Source organism: Malaclemys terrapin, chromosome 4, assembly GCF_027887155.1.
Source record: "Malaclemys terrapin pileata isolate rMalTer1 chromosome 4, rMalTer1.hap1, whole genome shotgun sequence".
Lineage (NCBI taxonomy): Eukaryota > Metazoa > Chordata > Testudines > Emydidae > Malaclemys > Malaclemys terrapin.
The window spans coordinates 136,721,488-136,744,799 of record NC_071508.1 but is presented as its reverse complement, the minus strand read 5'-3'; the positions used below and the strand labels follow the sequence as shown (position 1 = coordinate 136,744,799).

The 23,312-nt window shown below is 41.3% G+C and overlaps 1 protein-coding gene across 5 annotated transcripts in view; it reads left to right on the top strand.

Moving 5' to 3' along the window:
• The first annotated feature begins 2,070 nt into the window (after positions 1–2,070).
• The window catches only part of NUDT14 (nudix hydrolase 14), an 88,944-nt gene continuing 67,702 nt past the window's right edge, over positions 2,071–23,312 (top strand). The window contains exons 1-2 of one of the 5 annotated variants that reach the window (XM_054027716.1): positions 2,071–2,307; positions 3,862–3,920. In XM_054027716.1, the coding sequence (XP_053883691.1) occupies positions 2,227–2,307; positions 3,862–3,920 (140 nt within the window). In that variant the 5' untranslated portion in view covers positions 2,071–2,226. Of the gene's footprint in view, positions 2,308–2,572; positions 2,717–3,861; positions 3,921–23,312 lie in introns of those variants that run through there. The other 4 variants (XM_054027718.1, XM_054027717.1, XM_054027719.1 and 1 more) reach the window with 4 other exon arrangements.

Below are 23,312 nucleotides of genomic sequence, written 5' to 3'. Positions count from 1 at the left end.
ATCTTGTAATTGAAGTATAATGAATTTACTAGTCGTAGGCAGCAATTTTACCACACGTCTTGCAATATGTGGAGTTTTTTCTTAAAGCTCCAGCTCCTGAAGTCATGTTATTTTGTGAGACTCTCAGCTTTCTTTTTCTTGGCCTTTGTGTGCAAAGTTAAACACGACACATGTGCTAGTCTTTGCAGGATCAGGGCCTACAGTTTTATACAAAGGTGACAAAACGAAGCTGTATACCAAAATATTAAGTTCTGAAATTTAACATCAATTTAAAAAAATTACTTCACAAATAAGTACGACATTTTGTGAACCGTAAGAGTATAAGATTGAACCCCCCTGGGTCTCTACTACAACCCTGTTTTGCATATAGGATGTGGATATTCACAAGTCTGTTCAGAGATTAAGGAAAGCAAGAGACAGAAGCAATTTTTAATAGCTTCATTATCAAGATACATATCTATGTTAGAAGGTTCAAAACCAGCATAGCCTGGGACGTGGGGATTATATCCAAGGAAAACGTGCAGAGAAATATATCTTTGTGTTTTTGTGACATGTAAGCAGAGGTGCATGGGAATGTGTGTGTTTTGAAGGGATGTTTGTGAGAAGGTGACACGTTGTGTCTTTGGGTGGAGATGTATTTTTCAGAAGGCAACATGTAGTGTATTGGGGTGCAGCTTTGGGACCTGATCCCATTTCCCATAAATACTCACAAACACATTTTATTTTAAGCAAATGAGGTCATTTCAGTGGGAGTACTCATGTGAGGACTTGTCTGTAGTTAACAATTAATTAGACCTAGCTGCATCACTCAAAGTTGTGAAAAATTCACCCCTGCATGCTGGAGCTAAACTGACCTAAGGAATCAGGGAGGTGGCTACTGCTGCTCAGGGAGGTGGATTGCCTATGTAGGTCCTACATCCATGGAACAACCCCTTCCAGCGACACAGGAAGTGGTTCTCAAACTGTGGTCCATGGATGACTAGTGGTCTGAAAGCTCCATTCAGGTGGTCCGTGGATAGTTCCCTCTAAGGTGTGCACCTGGGCGGCCATACATGAGAGAAGAAAGAGCCTCCCATTTAATTAGTGAAGCCATGCAGATGTGGCTCCACTAATTAGGCACCTGGACCCTGGAGAAGATGCACTTGTAGGGTGAGGTGGTGGCCTTGGAGGGAATAGGGGGTAGTGGGGTGAGAAGAGGGGGTTGGGAAAATTTTGGATGTGCGGGGCTGCGGCAGCCAGAGAAAGAGGCGAGAGATGGCCTCCTTCCCAGCCCCAGCTCAGGGGGCTGCCGCCATGGCGGGGGAGAGAGGGCACATCCATTGCATTAGAAAGGTAAGACTATGGATATTAAAATGTGAGTTGTGGAACAAAAAAGTTTGTTAAGGTTTTTTTTACAATAGCTAGCTAACGGTACAAACATTTGGAAAGATCATTAAGTGATCTGTCGAGACCCTGAGCAATTTTCAAGTGGTCTGCAGGAAAAAAAGTTTGAGAACCACTGGTCTACACCGCAGCAGCTTGTGTCCATAAACCCTAACCCAATACTTCTGTTAGTCTTAAAGGTGCCACGGGACCCTCTGTTGCTTTTTTGTGTCCATAATGTAGACATGCCCCTAGCCAGTGAAGGAAGGGGGCCTCGAAAACCCAGCAGCTGAAATCCAGACTCCACTGAAGCCGATGACATTTTTGCCATTGACCTGACCCCACTGAGGAAAGGGATTTCAGCACCCCGTGTAGACATGTGCTTGGGTGCACGGGGGGAGGGAGAGGGGTTTCAGTTCCCTCTGGCTGTGGGGAAATGTGAGCGAAAACTCCCCTTCCCCCTTAGCTGGACGGTTTGGTGGGGGAGGGGGTCCTTGCCGCTTAGCTGGGGCGGTCTCGGTTCCCCCTCAGTTGAGGACGGGGGGGGGGGGGCGCCTTTCCCCGTTAGCTGGACGGTTGCCGCGGGGGGGGGGGGACACGTTCCTTTCGCCTTAGCCCAATAACGGTTGGCGGGAGGGGGGGGGGGGGACACGTTCCTTTCGCCTTAGCCCAATAACGGTTGGCGGGAGGGGGGGGGGGGACACGTTCCTTTCGCCTTAGCCCAATAACGGTTGGCGCGCGGGCTGCGCGCGATGCCGCGCTGACTCCCTGCCTCTGGCGGAGGCTGCCGCGCTAGTCTGCAGGCCGCGCGCCCGGAGGCTGCCCGCAGTCACGCCCCGGTTCCCGCGGCCGCTCCTGCCGCAGATGGAGGCCATAGAGGAGCTGGCGCTGGCGCCCTGCGACTCCTCCCAGTACCTGCGGCCCTACCGGCTCCGCTACCGGCAGGTGAGTCCCGGCTCCTGCGGCACGGCGGGCGGGTGGCAGCTGTTGCGTGCGGAAGCCCCGGCCACAGCGGGGCCTAGGAGCGCGCCGGAGCGCTGCCCTGCCAGGAAATGCGGCCTGGCCCGTGGCGGAATGGTGCCCTCCCCCCCCGCAGCCTCCTGCGGACCTGCCCCCTTGCTCCTAGTCCTCACCCGCGCCCCGTTCGCACTAGGTCCCTCCCAAATCTCTTTCCCTGCCCCTCGGGCCCCACGCAGCTCAGGCTCCCTTGCGCCCCCCCGCCCCTCCTGCGGACACTGGGCTCTGGCTCTGTGTTTTCGTTGTTCTCCCAGCTGTGTCAATTCAAAGCAGGAGGAGGTGGGGAAGGTTGGAAATAGCTGACATCTGAATGAGCTTGGACAAAACACCAGAAGAGGTGACTTTAGTTGTTCCTAATAGCTGAACAAGGCACGAGCGTCCCATCGCAATTTCTTCTCAGGCAGGTTTTTCGTGATTATGATGGCTGGTGGTATTTATGTGGCAGCAGTAATATTGTCCTGAAGAGTGCAGTAGTAGTCTTATAATGCATGTTAATTATGGTCTTTTATATGAATCTACTCATATATACAGCACCTTTCATCCCCAAGCACTTTACATTTGCTGTGTAAACAGGAACCACTTGATCCACCCGCCACTGAAATACAGCCACCTCTGGGGTAGAATGCAGCTGTTGTTTAACAGCGCACAGCAACCTACATAATAGTTTAGGACTGGAAGTGAAGGCAGATACCATATCTGATTGAAATTGAAGTTGGTACTTTCATTGTAAACTGGAAATAGGCCAAAATACACCTGCCCTTGCAAAAAGTGCCATTGGGTTTTGTAAAAGACTGCAAGTGGTCATGCATGCAGTGGTCAGACTTGGAACCTTGGTTTTATTTCTCATCTGAAAGACTGAATTATAGTGCCCCCTATTGCCAGTGCTTGGGCATTGGTTTGGTACTGATAAGGGCCCAAACACTGCTGCCTGCAGCAATTTAATTTTCTTTGCAGTTCTCACTAAATACTAATCAATTTGGACCTCACTTCTTGAGTAATGTCATGTAAAAAAATCATTTTGTTGCAGTAATTGGAGTAAAGTTGGATGATTGTCTAGATCATCAAAAGTTATGAAACTGCCATCTACGGCCAACTTTACAGCACCTGCATGTGGGAAGCAATGGAAGTGGTAATAGGAAATCCTTTTCCTTATTATGTCAATATAAACATGAACCACCTTTCAAAAGATCCCTGAGAATTAGAGCCCTCAGCAATACAAAGAGTACACCTGATAAAATGAGATTAGTATCTGCTACTGTAACATACTGTGTTTTCCCCTGCAGAATCTGTTCAGTAAATAGGTTTACAAAGAGCAATTTTTTTTCTCTAATTAAATGTACTGTAGTGGTCACTCCAGTCTCAGTATTGACCTAGTGAGGTCCATGACTGTAGCAAATACAGCAGAACCCAGTCCCTTCAGAAATTAGCAATGCCAAGCTACTTCTCTTCATTCCTTTTATCCTTTCTTTTGTTTGTTTTTAGGCCTGGCCTACACTATGGAGTTATGTCAACTGTAAGGCAGCTTATGTCGACCTAACTCTGTAAGTGTCTACATTACTATGTTGCTTCCACTGATGTAAGTTGCCCGCTACACTAACCTAATAACTCCACCTCTGTGAGAGGCATAGCATTTAGGTTGATGTAGTTAGGGTGATGCAGTGTCTCTGTGGGCCCCAGGGCAGGCAGGGCTCCAGCTGTCAGTGCCCCACACAGTTAAGTCAATGGAAGTGTGTTGGCTGTACGTTGACGTAACTTAAGTCGACTTAATTTTGTAGTAAAAACTTGCTCTTAGAGAGGCTCGTTAAGGAATAAAGAGGAGTCGTGTGTGTGGAGGAGATATATGTAAGACTAGGAGTTGGAGTGTTGGGAAAGGAAAAGCAAGAGGTGATCAAATAGACAGGGACAGATTAGGAGGGAACATTTTGAAGTTGGGAACTTCTGCATCTCACAAATAGTGTCTTCCTGCACAAATAGAAAATATAAAGAATTCTTGTAAATAAAGTTTCTGATCACGGATTACCTTTAAATATTGATGAACTCTAGGTACCTCCAGAATGTCACTAGTGATCTTTAATTGTTCCATCTAAAGATAACAGTAGTTGGCTGGAGATTCAATTGTAAATTCCTGAATCTTTCTGGTCCTATCTCCACAACTAAAACAATCAAGTCAGACAACAGTGGTTAAACTTAATTTGAGGTCTAGATGACTTAAATTACAATTTAGCCTGCAGGTATAGCCTTGTCCATGCAGGCTAGACCACATTTAGTTTTAAATCAGTAGGGCCACAGCCATGCTCAAAAGCCATTGTTGAACTTGCTTGTTTTCGTAGTGTAACCAAGGCCAGAAATATCTGATGCAGAAAGTTGCCCTGATGTGTTTCAGAAAATGAGTTTCCCGCACTGGGACATGAGGATTAAGACCCAATTCTGCAAGGAGCTCCATGCAGGGGAAGCAAGATTGGGGCCTCATTAATGGCCTGAGAACTTTGAAGATGAAAAGCACTAAGTTCATGTTGATGTTGTTATTATTTATTATTATTATACTGTACCAACTAATTCCAAATTTAGAAATTTTTATATAGTAGCATGAGTGTTCCCAGCTGCCTAAAATGTTTTCTGAAGCTTCATTCTGCTTTTTGGTAAACATAGAAGGTTCTTTTCTAGTTTGACAGTTAAAATGTTACTGTGAAAATAATAAACAGAATTTTAGGTAACCTGTTCAAACAAGTAGCACTGGTCTGTTAAATCTTCAAAGACTCCACTATTAGGAAGTGTTCATTTGTCAAAGCAATCATGTTAAGGATGATGGTGTTATTTCTTTTGCAGACTTTTTCTGAATTCCTTCACCCTTTCTTGTACTCACGATAATATTAAATGCAAAATAATAATAAGACAGCATTTTGGCTGAAATGACATCATATAGCATTTTCTATGCATGAACATAAGGAACCTTGAAGTTATAGTTTTCACAGCGGCATGAGCATACACTGTATTTTAGATGAATGGTGGTCTTTAAGTTAAGGCACAGGATTGGGAGTAGAAGTGAGGGGACCTGGATCTATTCATGGCACTGCCACAGACTTCTGATATAATGCTATTCAAATTTCAAAATTATTTTAGCATGGGATGTGGTTGGGAGTTGCTGAAGGGAAAATATGAAGAAAATTTGGAAAGTCAGAGAAGTAGTAGAAGGGAAACATCAAGGTATTGTGTGTGTGTGTACTGTAATGAAGGTTTATTTTCATTCAACACACTTTGGCCACCAGCTTTGCACCTGTTCCTAGTGTGAAATAGCTTAGAGACAGTTAGAAGGTAATGGATGGTAATGTAGAGATTGGTTAGCAGTGACAGAAATTTCCAGCTTTTTAGGTTAAGCATAGTCTTTATCTTAATTTTAACAAACTCTTAACAGTAAATATCATCTTAAATTGGGAATCTTGCTTCTAATGATTTCATGTATGCAACCGAATGAAACAAATTAACTGAACTCCATCTATTGTGTCTGTTTAGTTGTATAATCCCAAGAGAATGGTAGGCAGTTTACAGAACAGTAAGAAGAGACAACCTCTACATGTAAGAGATTGCAATCTGCATACAGTGGAGTATAATCATTTTTCATGTTACTTAGCTACAAACGGAGCAGCAATCTCAAATTATAAAGCTGATAAAAATATTAAAAATAAGTGTACTTGTGTGAGTGTGGTGAGATAACTTAGGCTTCCTCAGGAAGCAGGATCTTTAGGGGATGCGAGAGTTGAGAGATTGCTGGGAATAATAGGCTGGGAAGGCAGTGAGAAACCTGAGGTAGAATTGTTTGTTGTGGACATATGGGTGTGGAGTTATGAGGGTAACAGCTGATCAGAGAGCAGGAATTCACTTTGCGTTCATTGAAGCCAGAAGCAAAGGTGCCAGTAATTACAGTAATGCAGGTTCAAGCCTGCACTATACATTCTCTGTATACAATTTTTACAAATCTCTACATTTTAGAAATTAATTAAGCAAACAATGGTGTTCTGATTTAATGTCCAAAGGCCATTAGTAGCCCAGAGCACAGGAGCTGGCATATTGGTTATTGAGAAACAGCTATGCACTTATGCAAATCAGACTCCAGAGTTTAGAATAACTGTGAAATAACTGCACAGTTGAGTGCTAGTAAATGTATTTCACCCATATGCTATGGTTAGGCTCTGGTTATTCCACTTCAGAATAATGATTGCTAAGGGCTTGTCTAAATGGGTACATGCAGAAACATTTATCCAAATTAACTAAAGGTGTGAATTCAAAGTGGGTTTGTTAAATTGCATTAAACTCCTGTGTGTACACTCTCATTCAAAATTAAAGTGGTGTTAATTGGGTTTATCTTAATTCACTTCCAAATTAAGGCTGGGTCTATTCTTAAAAATTAGACTGACCTAGCTATGTTGCTCAGGGCTGTGAAAAATTATGTGTCCTTAGCACCATAGTTTGGTAGACCTAAGCCCTGGTGTAGGCACAGCTAAATCAACAGAATAATTCTTTTGTCAACCTAGCTATCACGTCTCAGAGAGGTGGATTGACTACAAAGAAAGGAAAAACTTCTATCAACATAGGAAGTGTCTACACCAGTGGTTCCCAAACTGGGGTTTGCAGAACGTTACAGGGGGTTCGCCAGAAAAAAATCACTAATGGCGGACAGAGGACCCCGGGTATTGGAGACAGCAGATGGGACCTGGTTGCAGGGCAGACACCCCAAGCCCCAGGAAGAGCGGGGCCAGGCAGTTGGGGCTGGCAGCCCAAGTCCTGGCGGTCAGCGGGGGAGCCGGCAGCCCAAACCCCAGCACTCCGCATGGGGCTGGCAGCCCGAGCCTCAGGGAGAGCGGGGCCGGGCAGTTGGGGCCGGCAGCCCGAGTCCTGGTGGTCAGTGGGGGACCCGGCAGCCCAAACCCCAGCGCTCCGCATGGGGCTGGCAGCCCGAGCCCTGGCCCCGTCAGCAGGGGAGCCGGCAGCCCGAGCCCCAGGAAGAGTGGCAGTTGGGGCATCCATCACACTGAGGAAATTTAATCTTAAATCCCTGAAAATATTAATTTTTAGGAGGGGGTTCACGAGATTTCACAAGTTAGTGAAAGGGGTTCGCAGACTGTTAAAGTTTGGGAACCACTGGTCTACACTATGCCACACTACAGCATCTACACACATCTACACTATAGCGGCACACCTGCAGCACTGTAGCTGTTCTACTGTAGTGGCTGTACTGTAGACTACCATAAATTAAACCAAATTAAGGACACTTGAATGCTAAAAGAGAGTGCACACAGGGGTTTAATGAGGTTTAACTAATCCACTTTAAATTTACACCTTTAGTTAATTTGAATTAATTTCCTGAGTGTCCCCATGTACATAGGCCCCAGAATGGAAATAATCAGGTCCAGAGAAAACGAGCCACTTTACAACATCTGATGTAGATTTTTATTACAGTTGCTATGTAAAAAAAAGACTGGTGTTTTGTATACTTCTGGTAGTATTCTCGTCGCATTTTTTGTACAATCTTCAATTTGTGTTTTGTTTAAATTATGACTCATGATTTTTTTTTATATATAAATTGAGCTAGCTCGGAGAAATCTACCCGTATATGTCTGTAATTTTTCAATTGAGATTAAAAATACATGTCTTGTTAGATATAAGTAAAAATGGCTACTTATCATTTCCCAGTACAAAAAATTCTGTCATCTGAAGCAGTGTAGCATGTAGTAGTATACATATGGTGTACGTTTTAATACAGATGATGAGCAGTAGTGTACAAACCTTTACAGTGGATTTGGATGTTCTGGAAGTTATAAAATCTTCTCTAAGTGGGAATATCGTGTAAAATGTAAAGACAGAAAAACAGATTTTAATGCTTTATATTAGATGAGTATAGCACATTGTGATTATACCTTGAAAACAGTTTTAATAATAAGAAATTACATGTAAATGGCTAGTTATATTGAATATGCATTTTTTACATTTTGCAGCCATAACTCATGTTTTTAAATTATTTGCTTGAAAACGCTATGTAGAAAATGACGATTTAGCACAAACAGGGACATTATATTTTTTTATTCCCCAGAATATGTAAAATAACTATCTGACTTAAATTTTTGTGAATTAATCTTTCTATATAATTTATAGCTAAATAAAGCAGCATTCCCTGATCTTCAAGAACTTAGCTTTCAACATGTTGTCTCTTAAACATAGACCAAGGTCTTGTTAATATAGTAATACTGAAGTTTAAACAAACTAAAGCATACTTTTCATTACTGGTCAACTAGTGTCACACGAAAGCCATGATCGCTGATCAAAACAACATTAATTATCTGTTTCACATTGTGCGTTCTCTGTCAAAATCCTTCAAATGTTGCATATGAAGCTGAGAGGGAACCTTAAGGCCTGTGACAGAGCAGCTGGTCTGGACATGGGCTGATGCCCCAGTTGACAGGTTGTTGGATTAGAAAGAATATCAAAGGCAGTGAGTAAGATTAGGGATAAGTGAACATCTGACAGCAGTTTGCAGCAGGGGAGAACAGATGATAAACAATGGGAGCTGGGTACTTGCGGGGGGGACTGAGAGGTGAGAAGGCCATGGGAAAAGTGTGGCAGCAATCATTAAAGCTCCAGGTTGCTGAGCCTCATGAATAGAACAGGAAATAGGATTTGCTAGGACAGATGTGCTGAGTGGTGATGAATACATTATAGGGAAATGAGGGCAAACTCCTAAAGGTGAGGGCTATTCTTTCTCTGAAAATGTTAAATATAAATGTGGGAAAGATTCACCCTTCCGTAAAAAACAAAACATTCCAGTTTGTTTGAAAAATAATGCAGAAAAGGAGGGAATACAGCTGTTGATTTTGACTTTATTAAATGTTTATTCTTCAGTGATACTTTTAACAAACTACAGAACACTTAATGCTAAACCAATAATAATATCACAGGTACTTATTTTGACAGCCTAAAATGATGAAGAGATGGAAGTCATGGTTATTTTAGATGGTGCTTTGATGCTTTTTAATTTGTTTGCAGTACATGGTATCTACATAACATAGTGGTGGGGCATGTTGCAGATATCTACAATTATTTCTCAGAATAACTAGGTGGCACTTCCTGGGCTTTTTGTGCCACAAAACTATTATTTTTGTTGCTACTTCTTGCTGGATCCATTTCCTCTGCTCATGATATAGCCAGTTAGACAAAGCCAATGGACTGGCAAATATGTTCTTTGCGTAGCTTCTAAGAAACATGGATGCTGATTGGTGTACTTCTGCCACTTTCATTTGAGGCCTGAAAAAGTTCTTGAAATTTGAAACTGGAGTAATATATTAGTTTATCAAGAAGAAGAAATGTGTGAAATATATGCAAGCCTTTGGTACCCACAGAGGGTATCAGTAAAGCTTGTTTCCAGACTTCTAGGCAGTTGTCCCACTAAATGCAATATTTTCCCAGATTGTAGAAGGCACTACAGGCTCATTAAGCCAGGGTAGAAACTGAGATGATGTGAGAGTGTAGCTGCGAGCCAACTCACCGACTGGGGAACAACTGTGCAATCCAGGACCCTTTCCTCAGGGCTGGCTTTACTTTCGAACAAGTGTTCCAAAACAGATGCAAATAAACTTGAAATCCTGGGCACTAACCACCTCAAACTTTTCCAGCTTCTGCCAAGTTGGTGGGGGGAGAGGACACACACTTCACAGTAGCAAGGGAGGGGTGACTAACAGGGGAGGAACCCTGACTGAACTTCCCTGACCTTGAGTCTCTCATGTCTGTGCCCCTGTCCTAGAGATAAGAAATCTTATATGTGGCATTCTGTAGGTCATATGCTTGCTCCTAGTCATGTGCCCTACAACTATAGCTCCCAGTTTTAAAGGACCCAAGGGCGGTAACAGGCACATTGGGATGCATGCATGTGCTCCAAGGTCCTGTTGCAGGGAGAGTAGCCATTCCTGTTGCCAAAATGTTATATACTGTATCTCGAGTGGAGCAATAGCTTAAACAGTCTTTCTCTTCCGGAAATTCTAAGAAGAATTGTACTCCGAACAGGAATATTAGAGTAGTAACATGAAAAAGGTACTCAGATACAATGGCTATGAACACAGTACAACATACTTAGACAGATAAAGTATGCTTTAGTACTGTTTAGTTTCAGTGCCCAACATAACCCTATCACTACGTTTGGACCAAATCACAATCTGAAGAACTCCCAGTTTGCTTCAGGTTCAACATTTGTTTAGGCTACTTAGAGATCATTTGACAGTATTGCTTCTTTGGAATAAATCTATGTATTTAAAGTATTATGTTGCATTTATAGGGAGCCTTTTGTCCTTTGTCCTTTTCCCAAAATACTTCAGTAACAACCAGAATATACATAAGCAAATCACTCAAATTCAAGTTGTCATTTATATTTCTCTGTTAGGTAGCAGATGTTGCTTCATACCCATATCTTCAGGATAGGTGGTAAGTTAGGAGAAGCTGCTGCTTGAATCGTTCTACATTTTCAGCTTTCTCAGATGGGAAGATGAAGAGTTGGTCTGTGTTACGGAAAACAGATGAACTTTTAGCTTTTTTAAATGTAAAGGTAATAAGAAAATATGAAAACATGGAGCTAGTTGCGTCTGTTAACTGTGTGCTGGTTTTGTTGATAGTGGGGGAGGGCAGGAGGATGAAAGGTCTTAAAGATCTTTGTGAGAAGTGCCTGTGAGAAAGTCTTAGGGGGAAATCTAAAGATTGTTACTAAGCCTTGGCTTCCATTAGCCCCCTGCTGCTGTTCTTCATCAAGTTTTTTTAATGGCTTTCAAAGCAAGTGAGTGGAAAATGGTTTCTCTGGAACTTTAAGGAGACTGAACTGCAAACTGTCATTGCTTTACAAGTAAAACACATCAAAGATTGATGGAAGAATTGCTTGTTAAACACATTAAAGATTCTAATTAAAAAATGGAGATACAAAAGAGACATCACAGTCATCATAATTACTCAAAGGTGAAAGCTTAATGGCTTGTCATCTGCTGAGAATCCTGTGTTAAAAGTACCGCTTTCATATTTTTTGTATTCCTTTATATATTTTAGAGTTTTTTACATTTGCATGAATGAAGGACATATATTAAAAAAACCCTTAAAATGCAAAATAAAATCTCAAATTAATATGCTTTTCAAAAGTCCCTTTGCATATATTCAAGGATGCTTTGAAGATATCTGAACCTTCCAATTCTGACATCTATGTATGTTTTAAATATCTAGCTGTTTCTCTGACTCTGTGTAATACAGTATATAAAAATATTTCGTATGTGTGTACTCTGTGAGAGACACATATGGATATTGTATATGTCACACACAGTAAATAACCTTGTAGGTATTTTCTGTAGAACCTGCTTCTCTCCATTTTCAACCCATCCCTAACCCCCTTAAAAAAATATTGTACTCTGGATGTCAATGTGTTTTAGGGCTATACAATTGATATCTTCTGAATAGGAAAAAAAGGGTTCAGTGTATATAGAAAAGAACACTTCTACTGAGAGTTTAAAAGTCTGAGCTTTCTATTTCAAAGCAAGATGCATACTGTAGTATGTAAGGCTGGTCAAGATCAATGTATATATTTAATAAACATAATTAATACAGAAGCATCTTTCTACAATATGAAAACAGTGATTTGTTAAATACTTTATTAGTAATCACGAAAAGCATCTATTCCATTATGCTATTCACTAGTCCTTCTCCATACTGCAATTGCAAAAGTCTCATGTAAAGTTTAATGCACAGTTTTTGTAGTTTCAGCAAGTGAAGTGATTTATTTCATTTATACACATTCTTAATTAAGAAAACAATTCCTGTCAGTAACCATAGCAGTGAGTGGATTTTTGCACATGCTGTGGTTAAAGAAAAATAGAAATAGTATAGAAACTCCTAATATGTTGTAATAGTAAAAAGTCTATAAGGACTTCAGTGTCAGACAGTCTCATATTTAGAGGAGGAAATAGGATGGTAAGTAGCTTGTTCAAAATTAGATTACTGAGAGTTTGGTAACATTTAGCATAAGTATCTTAATAATCTGCATTACAAATTATATCACTTTATGCTTAATTCTAATACTGGATAATCATTAAGCATCACTTCTCTCCTACCCTTCCATCCAAAGATGTGTAAATGTATTCTGAAAATCTGTGTGAAACTAATTATGGAATTCACAAATCTTCTCCAGTTGTAACTCGAACCTTTAAAACTTACTTATCCCTGGTAGGTATTTTATCATTAGGTAATAAGTACAATTAACTTGAAAAGTCGTAAATAGGATGTTTTATTGAGCTTCATATTGATTAAAAATACTAGGTAGTATAACAGACATGTAATACACTAAAGTCCAAAACCTGAGTTTCTACTGTATATTTTTATATATTTGTTGAAATCTTAACCTCTTTAAAGTCAATGGAATTTTTGCCATTGATTTCAATGGGACCACGATTTTACTTAATCCTTTCTGAGGCAAACTCCAAAACAGTTTAGCTAGTGGATTACTTTTTCAGAAAGTAAACAGAATTATTGCCATTGGGATCATCAGCGTCCTTAGGGGGTGACCAGAAACTACACTTAAGAACAAAGTAAGCTTTAATTCAACACTTGGAGAAAATAAAATAAATAGTATAACTTCTTAAACGGTGTTACTATCAATAATTATTTTATCAGAAGTCTATGTGATATACAGATGCTTCTGCTATTAAAGCTACTTTTAGCTGATTGCAAAGAAATTGGAAAAAAAAAAACCTGCTGACTATAGTTCAATTTTCTTTTGATTTTAGTATAGATCTCTGATTGTTTGATGACTGCTTAAAAACATTGAGCTTGAAGCAGCAACATAGAGCAGCAGTGTGCGTAGAAGTGTTGTTTTCTGGCGGGTCTGTCATAGTTGTCTTTTATGTATGCAGCTGCACTTAGGACTCTTAGCTTTTGGCATTATAACGATCATGGTATTCGTAAAATATTGCGATTAATTTAATAAGTGGACTATTGTAGACAGCTTTCAATGAAAAGAGCTGTTCAGCACTACTTTAGGAAACTCTTGATTCCACCAATCAAAATTTTTCAGTTCTTCGCATGTATGTGATTTTTTTTTTAATGGAGCATCTGCTAGAGTGTTTTGTCTGCAAGGCATATGTTTGTTTTAAAAAAGACTTAATACACCTTGAAGCTTGATCAATAACTTGTCTGAGTTGGACTGCTTAGATAAGTCAATGGCAGGTCCATGAGAATCTTGACATTCTCTCAAGTTGAAGCAGCATTCTCTCAAAACCTATCATCATAGTCCAAAAGAATGATCAGAATAATTGCTTATTGGATATTTATCACTGATCTTACTTACTGTTTAAAGAGTTTCTAATGTACTAGTAGGGACAGCATTAATATTATAAAAGAGCTATTAATGGTCCAATGTAAACATTGTTAAATGAGAGAAAATTTAAAGATCATCTTATCAGACCCAGCAGTTTAGGACTGGCAACAGCCTAATCAGGGAAAATGTTTCATCAGAAGAAAGAAAAACTAGAACATTTTGTTTTTATTAAACAATGATAAAGTGAAAAAGAGGGAAGTTAAAAACTAGTGACCATTTTGCCAATGTGATATCTTCCCCTCTATTCTATATAGGCTGTTGTACAGCCCAGATCTCTATACTAGGTGAGTGCCTTCCAGTACTGCATTGAGGGATGTGATGAATATCTGTCTGATGTGGTTTGTTTTCTCCCTCATCATCTCCCAGGGGAGAACTGTGTATGCAGTGTGGATTTTGTTTTAATTGTTTTCAAATGTACATGGTGCTATGTGTGTGTTAGAGTAGGCAGGTCAAAGAAGTATGCCTTGCAGGAAGAGCTAAAGGTTAGTGATGGTCCTTAGTTCCTGGGTGAGTTTGTCCCTGTTGGTCTCCAGAGAAATCTCTTGTCTCCTTCATGGGTGACCTATACCCTTACAGTAAAAATGTCCATTGTGCCTGAGAACAGAGTTGTTGAGCATGCTCTTCATTGTGGAGCTGTAGGCTCTTTTGTTATGCTGGGCTTAGGCCGTTGAATGCCTGGAAGATAAGGACCGAGACCTTGACTTTCTAGTCCCTTGGAAGCAAGTGGAGAGAGCAACGGACTGGTTTGATGTGTGTGCAGGAGCCTGTGTTGTTGAGGAGATGTACAGAATGCTGCAGTGTTAGCTGGAGGTTCCTAGGCCTTCACTATAAAAAGACATGGGGTAGAATTGATTGGCTGGACTTCCCTTGAGATTCTAAAGCAGAGCAGGGCTTCTTCTCTACCTTCCTTGCACCATGGAGACACCTAGGTGCAGCAACTGGCTTTGTTCCCAACTTCACTAGAACTCACTAAGGGCCTACAGGAGTTTGTATATTGCTTGATAACCTTTTCTAATCTTGTTAATACTTGTTCTTTGTTGACCAAAACCAGATCTGTATTTGATGCAAGGCATATTTCATTGAGCTGCACTCCTGAATTGACTTGATTTGTGCATCCAAAAACATTTTGTCTCTTAAGGGCTTAAATAATAATTAGCAAACAGTCACTTTATTAAATAAATTTACATATCACATGCTGTTTTACAAGTGGATTTACAAAACTGTGTGGCCTAAGAGAAATCCACACATCACAGATACTGCTTCCTAATCCTGTTTTTTATAATCCATGACTAAACAGACAGGCACCATGCTTTTCCCAATCGAACATTCTGCTGCAGGTAATTTAGTGAAGCGATTAAATCAAGACAGAGTTTATTGGCTGCAATGAAAATGTAATATTGCTGTTGAAACTAGTATCCTCACTCTCCTGTCTCATGACTGCTGAATGCAGCTCCATCATATTTTCAAACAGATTACAGAACAGGGGATGGAAGGGATTGTTTCCTTCCCTGCTGGTTACTCTTCAGCTGAGGAAGATGTAATGGGGTTTACAAACTCCATACCGAGCATAGACAGAAGGGAAAGGAGTGTCTTTCCCCACTTACAGGCAATCAGGCTGACCATCCCCCAGCCGAGCTGCCAGAATTGCCAATCATATAGGCATGCATCCCCACCTGGAGATGCAAAACAGCCTGGGATAGTAGAGGCAACAGCCCCACACCAGGCTGTCTCCAAGAAACTGATAGGGTGACAAAGGAAAAATGCAAGCCCTGGAATTTAAGGGCTGATTGACTCATTTTAAGTTAAGTTGATGGACTAGGCTAATGGGAGATGATTAGAGGGAGACCAGTTAGGAGAAAGCTAGGACTTCTGGAGAGACTGCTCAAAAGCTAGTTTACAAAGTGGTACCAGAAGGCGGGTTGACTTTAATGGTCCCTGCAGAAAGGAAAGCTAAAAAAAATAAATGAAGCGCAACACAAAATCTCTTAACTTTTTGCTGATATATACTCGAGAGCTAGGGAGGTGAATCAGCCCCTTCAATAGCTGGCTGACTCACAAGCACAGCAACAACAGAGGCAACAACAACTGTTTGAACAGATGGCATTGCACCAGCAACAGTTGTTGCACTGGATGGCAGACCTGATATCGGATACTCCTCAGGGTCCCGCCACAGGGAATGTGTCCCCTGTACTTCAGGGAACCACGCCGACCCTGCCGCTTTCATAGTTGACGACAGATGATGACCTGGAGTCTTTCTTGGTAACTTTTGAAAGGGTGACCATGGCCTGTCAATGGCCCCCGGCACAGTGGGAAATCCAGCTCCCTCCATTTCTTATTGAAGCCTGGGCAGCATACTGGGGACTTGAAGAAACAGCAGGTCAGGACTTTGAACAGGTGAAGGCTGCCATAGTGTACCAGCTAGGTCTAGTTGAAGAAACCTACTGTAAGCGTTTCTGCTATAAGAGATACTCCCCCCTCTCCCTCCAAAGCATGGCCACAGGCAATCACCCAAAGATTAAAGGACTTCTGCCAGCATTGGTTAAAACTAGAGTTTCAAACGGGACCCCAGATAGTAGAACACACAGTTATGGAGCAGTTTGTAGAGATTCTTCCAGTGGTGGGCTAAGACTGTTTGTAGACACTGACCGGTAATCCTAGCGGATGTAACCTGCCTTATGGGGGAACGCCATGACTACTCAAGCCATGACTTCTCTGCTACAGAAATACCTGCTCCATACATATGGGAGAAGGAAACAGACAGAGTTCCAAGGAGGGGGTCCCATTTTGGGTAAACCCCAAGAAAACACAGACACCTGACTGATCATTGGGTCTATGGGTGCCTCTCAGGGTCTATGGGTAAGATTCCCTTGAGACAGCAAGCCTACAACTTTAAACAACCCACTAACCACATGCCCCACACCAACATAGGAACAAGGGTTCAGTGAATCTTAGAAAGACAATTACAAGGCCAGTAGAAGACAGTGGACAGACTTGATCGTGTGTTACTCCTGTCAGTGGCAGGGACAGGTTTTGCAACTGCCCCTCAGTGGAATGTAATTTCGGGCAGGTGTGGACAGAGAGGATAGGGCCTGGCAAAAACCCTGCGAAAGTGAATGGCTCAGAAACACTGGCCCTCATAGACGGGGTGTGACCAGTTGTTTGTCGGGGAACAGTAGGGAAGCTGGCAAAGGAGGAAGTTGCCCCTAAATGCATCCATGGAGATATTCTGTGGTATCCCAGCATGATAGTAAAATTGACTTTTGACAGGAGCCAAGGTTATATGAAGGTATATGTGTTTCCAGATTATCTCTACCCAGTGATATTAGCCTGAGCCTGGCTGTATTTTCCAGAATTCTTACAGAAGTTTCCCTTAACACAGGAGCCTGAAGAAGATGCTTCAACAGAAACGTTAGAGCTCTTGTTCCCTTTTAAGGACTCCAATCTATTTAAGTACTGGCCTAGAAGGAAAAAGTTACATAGAAAGAAGTGGATAGACAGGAAAGAGAGGTGAGAGGCTACCTCCTCCATAGACATAGTGGAGACCACAAGCTATAGTTGATCCAGGCAATGCAGAAGATGGGGAAGAACCAAAACAAGACACTCCCTCTCAAACTGGAAGCAGAGAGGCTAATAGGCTTCTAGGATTTTTGCATGGAACAAAGAAACTGAGGCTTTGAGCAAGTGGCAGTGACAGACCCCATGAAGGCATGGTAGTACCCTCATTTTGCCCTTAAGTGTGACTTGTTATCTCACATAGACCAGGACAAGCCGATGCAGGAGAAACACACCAATTACTAGTGCCCTAGGGGTACTGTTGTGAGCTTCTACATTTAGCACACATAATCCCATGTGTGGGACACCTTGGGAAGGATAAGATACAGTCTAGGATCCTGTCCCGATATTTTTGGCCAGGTGTCCTTAAAGAAGTCAAGAATTTCTGTGCATCATGCCTTGAATGCCAATTAGCGGCCCCCAAAGGAGTCCCATGGGCTCCACTAGTACCTCTTCCCTTGGTGGAGACTTCCTTTGAATGAATAGGCATCAACCTTATAGGCCTCCAAGAGAAGTGCCTCCAGACACCAGCATATACAAGAGAGGTATGTAGTATACTGAAGGTTAAAATATTATGTACATCTGAGTATCATCTTCAGACAGCGGGCCTAGTGGAAAGATTTAATCTAATGCTAAAGAGGAGTCTTAGGAAATTTATTACTCTGGACTCCTTGACAGTGGCCCTGTCAATTACTCATGGCCCTACTTTTTGCCATTAGGCAAGTACCCCAAGCTTCTACAGGATTTTCACCATTTGAACTGCTATATAGGTGATAGCCAAGAGGCATACTAAACCTGGTGCAGTAGTTATAGGAAAACTAGGGTCCAAGAGCTGAAAACCTTGTACAATATGTCTTAGTTATGTGTGAGACTGGAGGCTATGGGGGCCTTCACTAAAGAAAACTTCAAAGAAATGCAGGAATGACAGTGACATTATAATAAAGGGGTACAACTGTGCACCTTCCAGCCAGGTGACAGAGTTCTACTGCTTTTTCCAAGTTCTGAATCAAAGCTGATGGCCAAGGCCCTTATGAGGTGATAAAGAAGGTAGGAAAAATGGACCATTTAATCAGACAACTAAGGGGCATGCCCTCCCCAAATTTACCATATAAGTTTGCTAAAGCCAGGGAAAATCTCTTCATCATGCCATGTCCCGAGAAACCAGAACTGGAACCCCAAATTAACAACTTCCTGAAAGAAAGCTCAATACCCCTTGAGAGAACTTAAACCAGAAGCAAAAGGAACAGATACTCCAACTGGTGGCCACTCTTACAAAGATATTCTCAGCCCATCCTGGGGAGATGTCCTTTTCTCACCATCACAATAATATGGAACCAAGTGAAGTAAAAAGAACAGGAGTACTTGTGGCACCTTAGAGACTAACAAATTTATTAGAGCATAAGCTTTCGTGGACTACAGCCCACTTCTTCGGATGCATATAGAGCTTCTCTGAAACCAAGTGAAGTAATATGTGAAGAGCTTTGACCAGTCCCCAACAAATTGACAAGGGCTGTTGAGAGAACTCAAGGTTATGTTAGCATTTGTGACAATAGAGGAATCCCAAAGTGACTTGATGAGTACTGTTGTGCTGGTTCCAAAGCCAGATGACTCACTGCATTTCTGTATAGACTTCAGAAAGGTGAACGCTGCTTGCCCTTCAGGTTACACAATGTTTGATGGACCAGTTACTCCAATAGCATAATCAATATGCAGTGGCATACTGGGAGGACATGGTAATTTATAGAAAAGATTCCCATCTGGACAAAATAGCAGCCATTCTCCAGTGACTGAGGGAAGCCAGGTTAACAGCTAACTCAGCCAGTGCATGATAGGAAAACAGGAAGCCTGTTACATGGTCGGTGGAGAGAAAATCCATCTGTTAGTGGATAAGGTTCATGCCTTACAGGCATATAAAACTCACACCGTCAAAAGGCAAGTTCGGGCCATTCTAGGTCTAGCTAGCTACTATCACTGGTTCATAGTGCATTTTGCCATCATGGTAGCCTCAGTAACCAACATAGGTAAGGGCACCACCTCAAAATAGGTCTTATGGATACCCAGATACAAACTTCAAGAAGGAATTTGTATTGCAAACAGATGCATTGAATGTACGGCTAGGGGTGGCCCTTTCCCAAGAGGTAGATGGAGTAGAACACCCAATAGTGGACATCAGCCAGAAACTCTTTCCTCACGATGGGGTATACTTGGTGATAGAGAAGGAATGCTTGGCCACCAAGTGGGCAATAGAAAGCTTATTGCACTACCTCCTGGGGAATGTATCCACATTAGTTACAGATCATGCCCCCTTGTGCAGGCTGAATATACTGGAAGAGGATCATGAGATGGTGCCTGTTGTATCCGGAAGGCATGTGATTGCAACAGCAGGCAGGAAGTTTGCATCGCAATGCTGATTTTCTGTCAAGAGAAGTAGCCTTTGCCAGTCAAGGCTGGGCCTTGGCCTTTAGGGGTGGATATGTAATGGGGTTTACAAGCCTCATGCTGAACAGAGGGGAAAGGAGAGTCCCCACTTACAGGCAATCGGGCTGAGCGCCCCCCAGACCAGCTGCCAGAATTGCCAAACATGCAGGCACGCACCCATCCCGACCCCCCCCCCCCCCCCAGGACCAATACGCAAAACAAGCCCAGCTATAAAGGAAGGAGAACAGAGAGAGATGGGGATGCAAAACATTTTGGGATAGTAGAGGTGCAACAGCTCCACACTAGGCTGCCTCCAAGAAACTTGACAGGGTGACAAAGGAAAATGCAAGCCCTGGATTTTTAGGGGCTGGTTGACCCATTTTAGGTTAAGTTGATGGACTGGGCTAATGGAAGATGAATAGAGGAAGACCAGTTAGGAGAAAGCTAGGACTTCTGGAAAGACTGCTCAAAAGAGCAGTTAACAAAGAATTCTAAATGGGCAATATTTAAGACACAGTGGCATTCATTAGCAAAATGACTATAAAAGGGGTAAGAAATATTAGCAAATGGTTGCTGTTGACATTTTCCTAAAGGGTTAATGGCAGCTTAAGCCATGGTTTTATTGTGTTCTCAGTGCTGTTTTCCTACTTCCATCCTCATGTGATCCAGCCACTGCAGATCTGTAAAACTTGTATGGCACAGTAAGTGGGCGTAATGATGAAAGGACAGTTTCTTCCCTTCTCTTGAATGAGGGTCTTGACTCTGGGCAGCAAAGATTGGAATGAAAGGAGAGATTAAATTTGTGTGGTAGTAGACTTGGGACTGATCATTTTAAGGTTCATTCTCTCACTCTACAATCTATTCTCATGTCTGCTGCTTGCCAGGTTGTTCTTAGCTACCTGCACTCAAATGCACTGAGAACCTCCCGCAAAGCCTCTAGAAGTCTCTGAATTAAAGGGGCTCTGGATCAGACTGAGACGAGGTCTTATCCTTCAGCAGCCACAGTTTCTTCTCTATCTTATACTCCTGAAGCCTCAGGTGCGTAAATGGAATAAAGCTGCCAGGGTGTAACTTGTGCAGAGCGAGAGTTTGACTGTGTGCATCACTCTGAAGAGATTACCCCATTAGGCTTCTGTTTCAATGTGGTCTCTTTGACTTTATTTACTTCTGTGTGGATAGTTGCTGTTGTCTCTCACTGTACACTTTATCTGTGGAAGTCTAGATGTATTATGTCAGGTGTAAAATAATTTCCTCGGTCTGTCATTGGGTATCACTATTCTGAGATTCTCCAAGGACACCCTTTTTCTCTTTAGTTCTGCATCCAAAACGAGCATGCTGCCAGTGGAAACAGAAGAGATTGATACAGAAGTTCTTGTTACAAAGAATATAAAATGAGCCTCAGAAACCCAGGAGATTTTCTTCTTTGTGGGCAAAATTTTCAAAAGTCACCTACCCCCGAAAGAAAGTGATTAGGAGATTTTGAAAATTGTACCCTACATCTTTATTTTTACTATGCTCACTGGATGTAGCATATGTACAGTAAACTTCTAAAATTTCTGACTATTATAGATGACAATTTCCTAACTGAAAAAGCATTGTATCCAACATAGGAGAATTCTATATAAGACCTCATCTTGACAGATAAAAAGGAACTGATCACAGAACTAAAAATTAATAGTAACCTTGGTAAAATGATCAGGACTGGATCACGTTCATCATGTATAAACAATAAAATTCAGAGTAATAATGTATATACTTGGTGCTCTAAAAGGGCCAGTTTCACAAAGCTGAAAACAATTATGAGTTAAGTTAGCTGGGAGAAAGAATTTAATCAGAAAAATATGAATGATGATTGGGAATTGCTTTATTAGATGCCTAAAACAGCCACAGTCCCACAAATTGAGAAAGAAGGCTGTATTGATTAAAAAAACTGGTTTGGGGGAAGTGAAGGTAGTTATAAAAAAATAATAGCTATAACAATTGGAAGAAAGGGAAAGTTGATAGTAGTGGATATAAATTAGAAGCTAAGAATCATAGAAAATTGATAAAGGAAGCAAAGCGACACAAGGAGAAGTCGGTGGCCAGAAGAATTAAGAAAAAAGAAGGAGTTTATATTAGGAATAAAAAGAATACTCTCAATTATATTTGTCCCTTACTAGATGGAAGTGGCAGAATTATCAATAATAATGCAGAAAAGGCAGAGGTGTTCAATAAATATTTCTGCTATTTGGAAAAAATCATGATATAGCAGTATCATGATACTAGTGGAATGGAAAGAGTGTTATCTTAGGAGACTGTTAAACAGGAGCTATTAAAGTTAGACATTTTTAAGTCAGTAGGTCCAAATAATTTTCATGCAAGAGTTTAAAAAGAGATGGCTGAGAAGCTCACAGGACCATTTATATTGATTTTCAATAAGTCTTGGAACACTGGGGAAGTTCCAGAAGACTGAAAGAAAGCTAATGTGCTAATATTTTTAAAGGATAAGTGGATGGCCTAGGTAATTATAGGACTATCAGTCTGAATCGATCCTACACAAGATAATAGACTCAATAAATATTAAGGGAGGGTAATACAATTAGTGCCAATCAATATAGACTAAACAGCCACACAGACCACCTTAAGGACTTAACTGGAGATCGATCTGAGTTGCTCTCAATCTGCAAGAAGGCTGCATCCTTTGGGTTTTGCCTTCATTTTAGTCACTTGGATTTTTTGCCTGCTGTGATTTTTGCATAAACTCTCTGCTAGCTTGCTTACAAAACTGGGAGGGAGATTGTTCAGTAGCTGTACTTGACAGCAGCCTCAGTTGGGATTCATGGCTTTAGTCAGTAATAAGGATAGTAAATGTCATGGGAACTTAAAGAATAAGTTAGAAGGGGTGAGTTCCTGTCTATTGTATGCTGGTGAGTTCAACTTGTTGCACATATGTTTTGTTAGAGCTAAATAATGCTCTACAGACAAACATTACTGATATATAAATCATATTTGAGCAATTGGCACATGAAGAACAATAATGTAGCTGAAAAACAGGGTGCAGAGTGTGTTAGACTTCTTGCAAAGGGGCTGCAAAGAAAAGTGAGAAAATCCAGGAGCAAAAAATTGCCAGAGGGGTGATTTTTGTACACTCGTTCTCTCTATATCAATTTATTTTCATCAAGACACCAGGAAAAATTCAAATACTCAGTTTGTAGTCTGTGTCTTGGTTTTTGTGTTTGCCATTTCCATAAGATTTCTATAAAATAAAAAGATTTAAGATCCTGTTAAGGTTGAGTCGGCAGTTTTCAATTTAGGGAGTTGTGACCAGTGCCTGTATAATATAATTGCAAGAACTCAAGGAAAAAAAAGTATTGAGCATGGTTAAATGGGAAGGTACATGTAGTTCATGAAGCCCAACAGAGATCCTTCAGAAATTGAAAGCCAAATGAAAGGAATATAAATGATTGTAGGTAAAATATGAGCTGAAAATAGATCCTGTCAAACTAACCTGATATATTTTTTTATGAGATTACAAGTTTGGTTGATAAAGGTAATAATGTTGATGCATCATGGTGTTGAAGTAATATACTTCGATTCC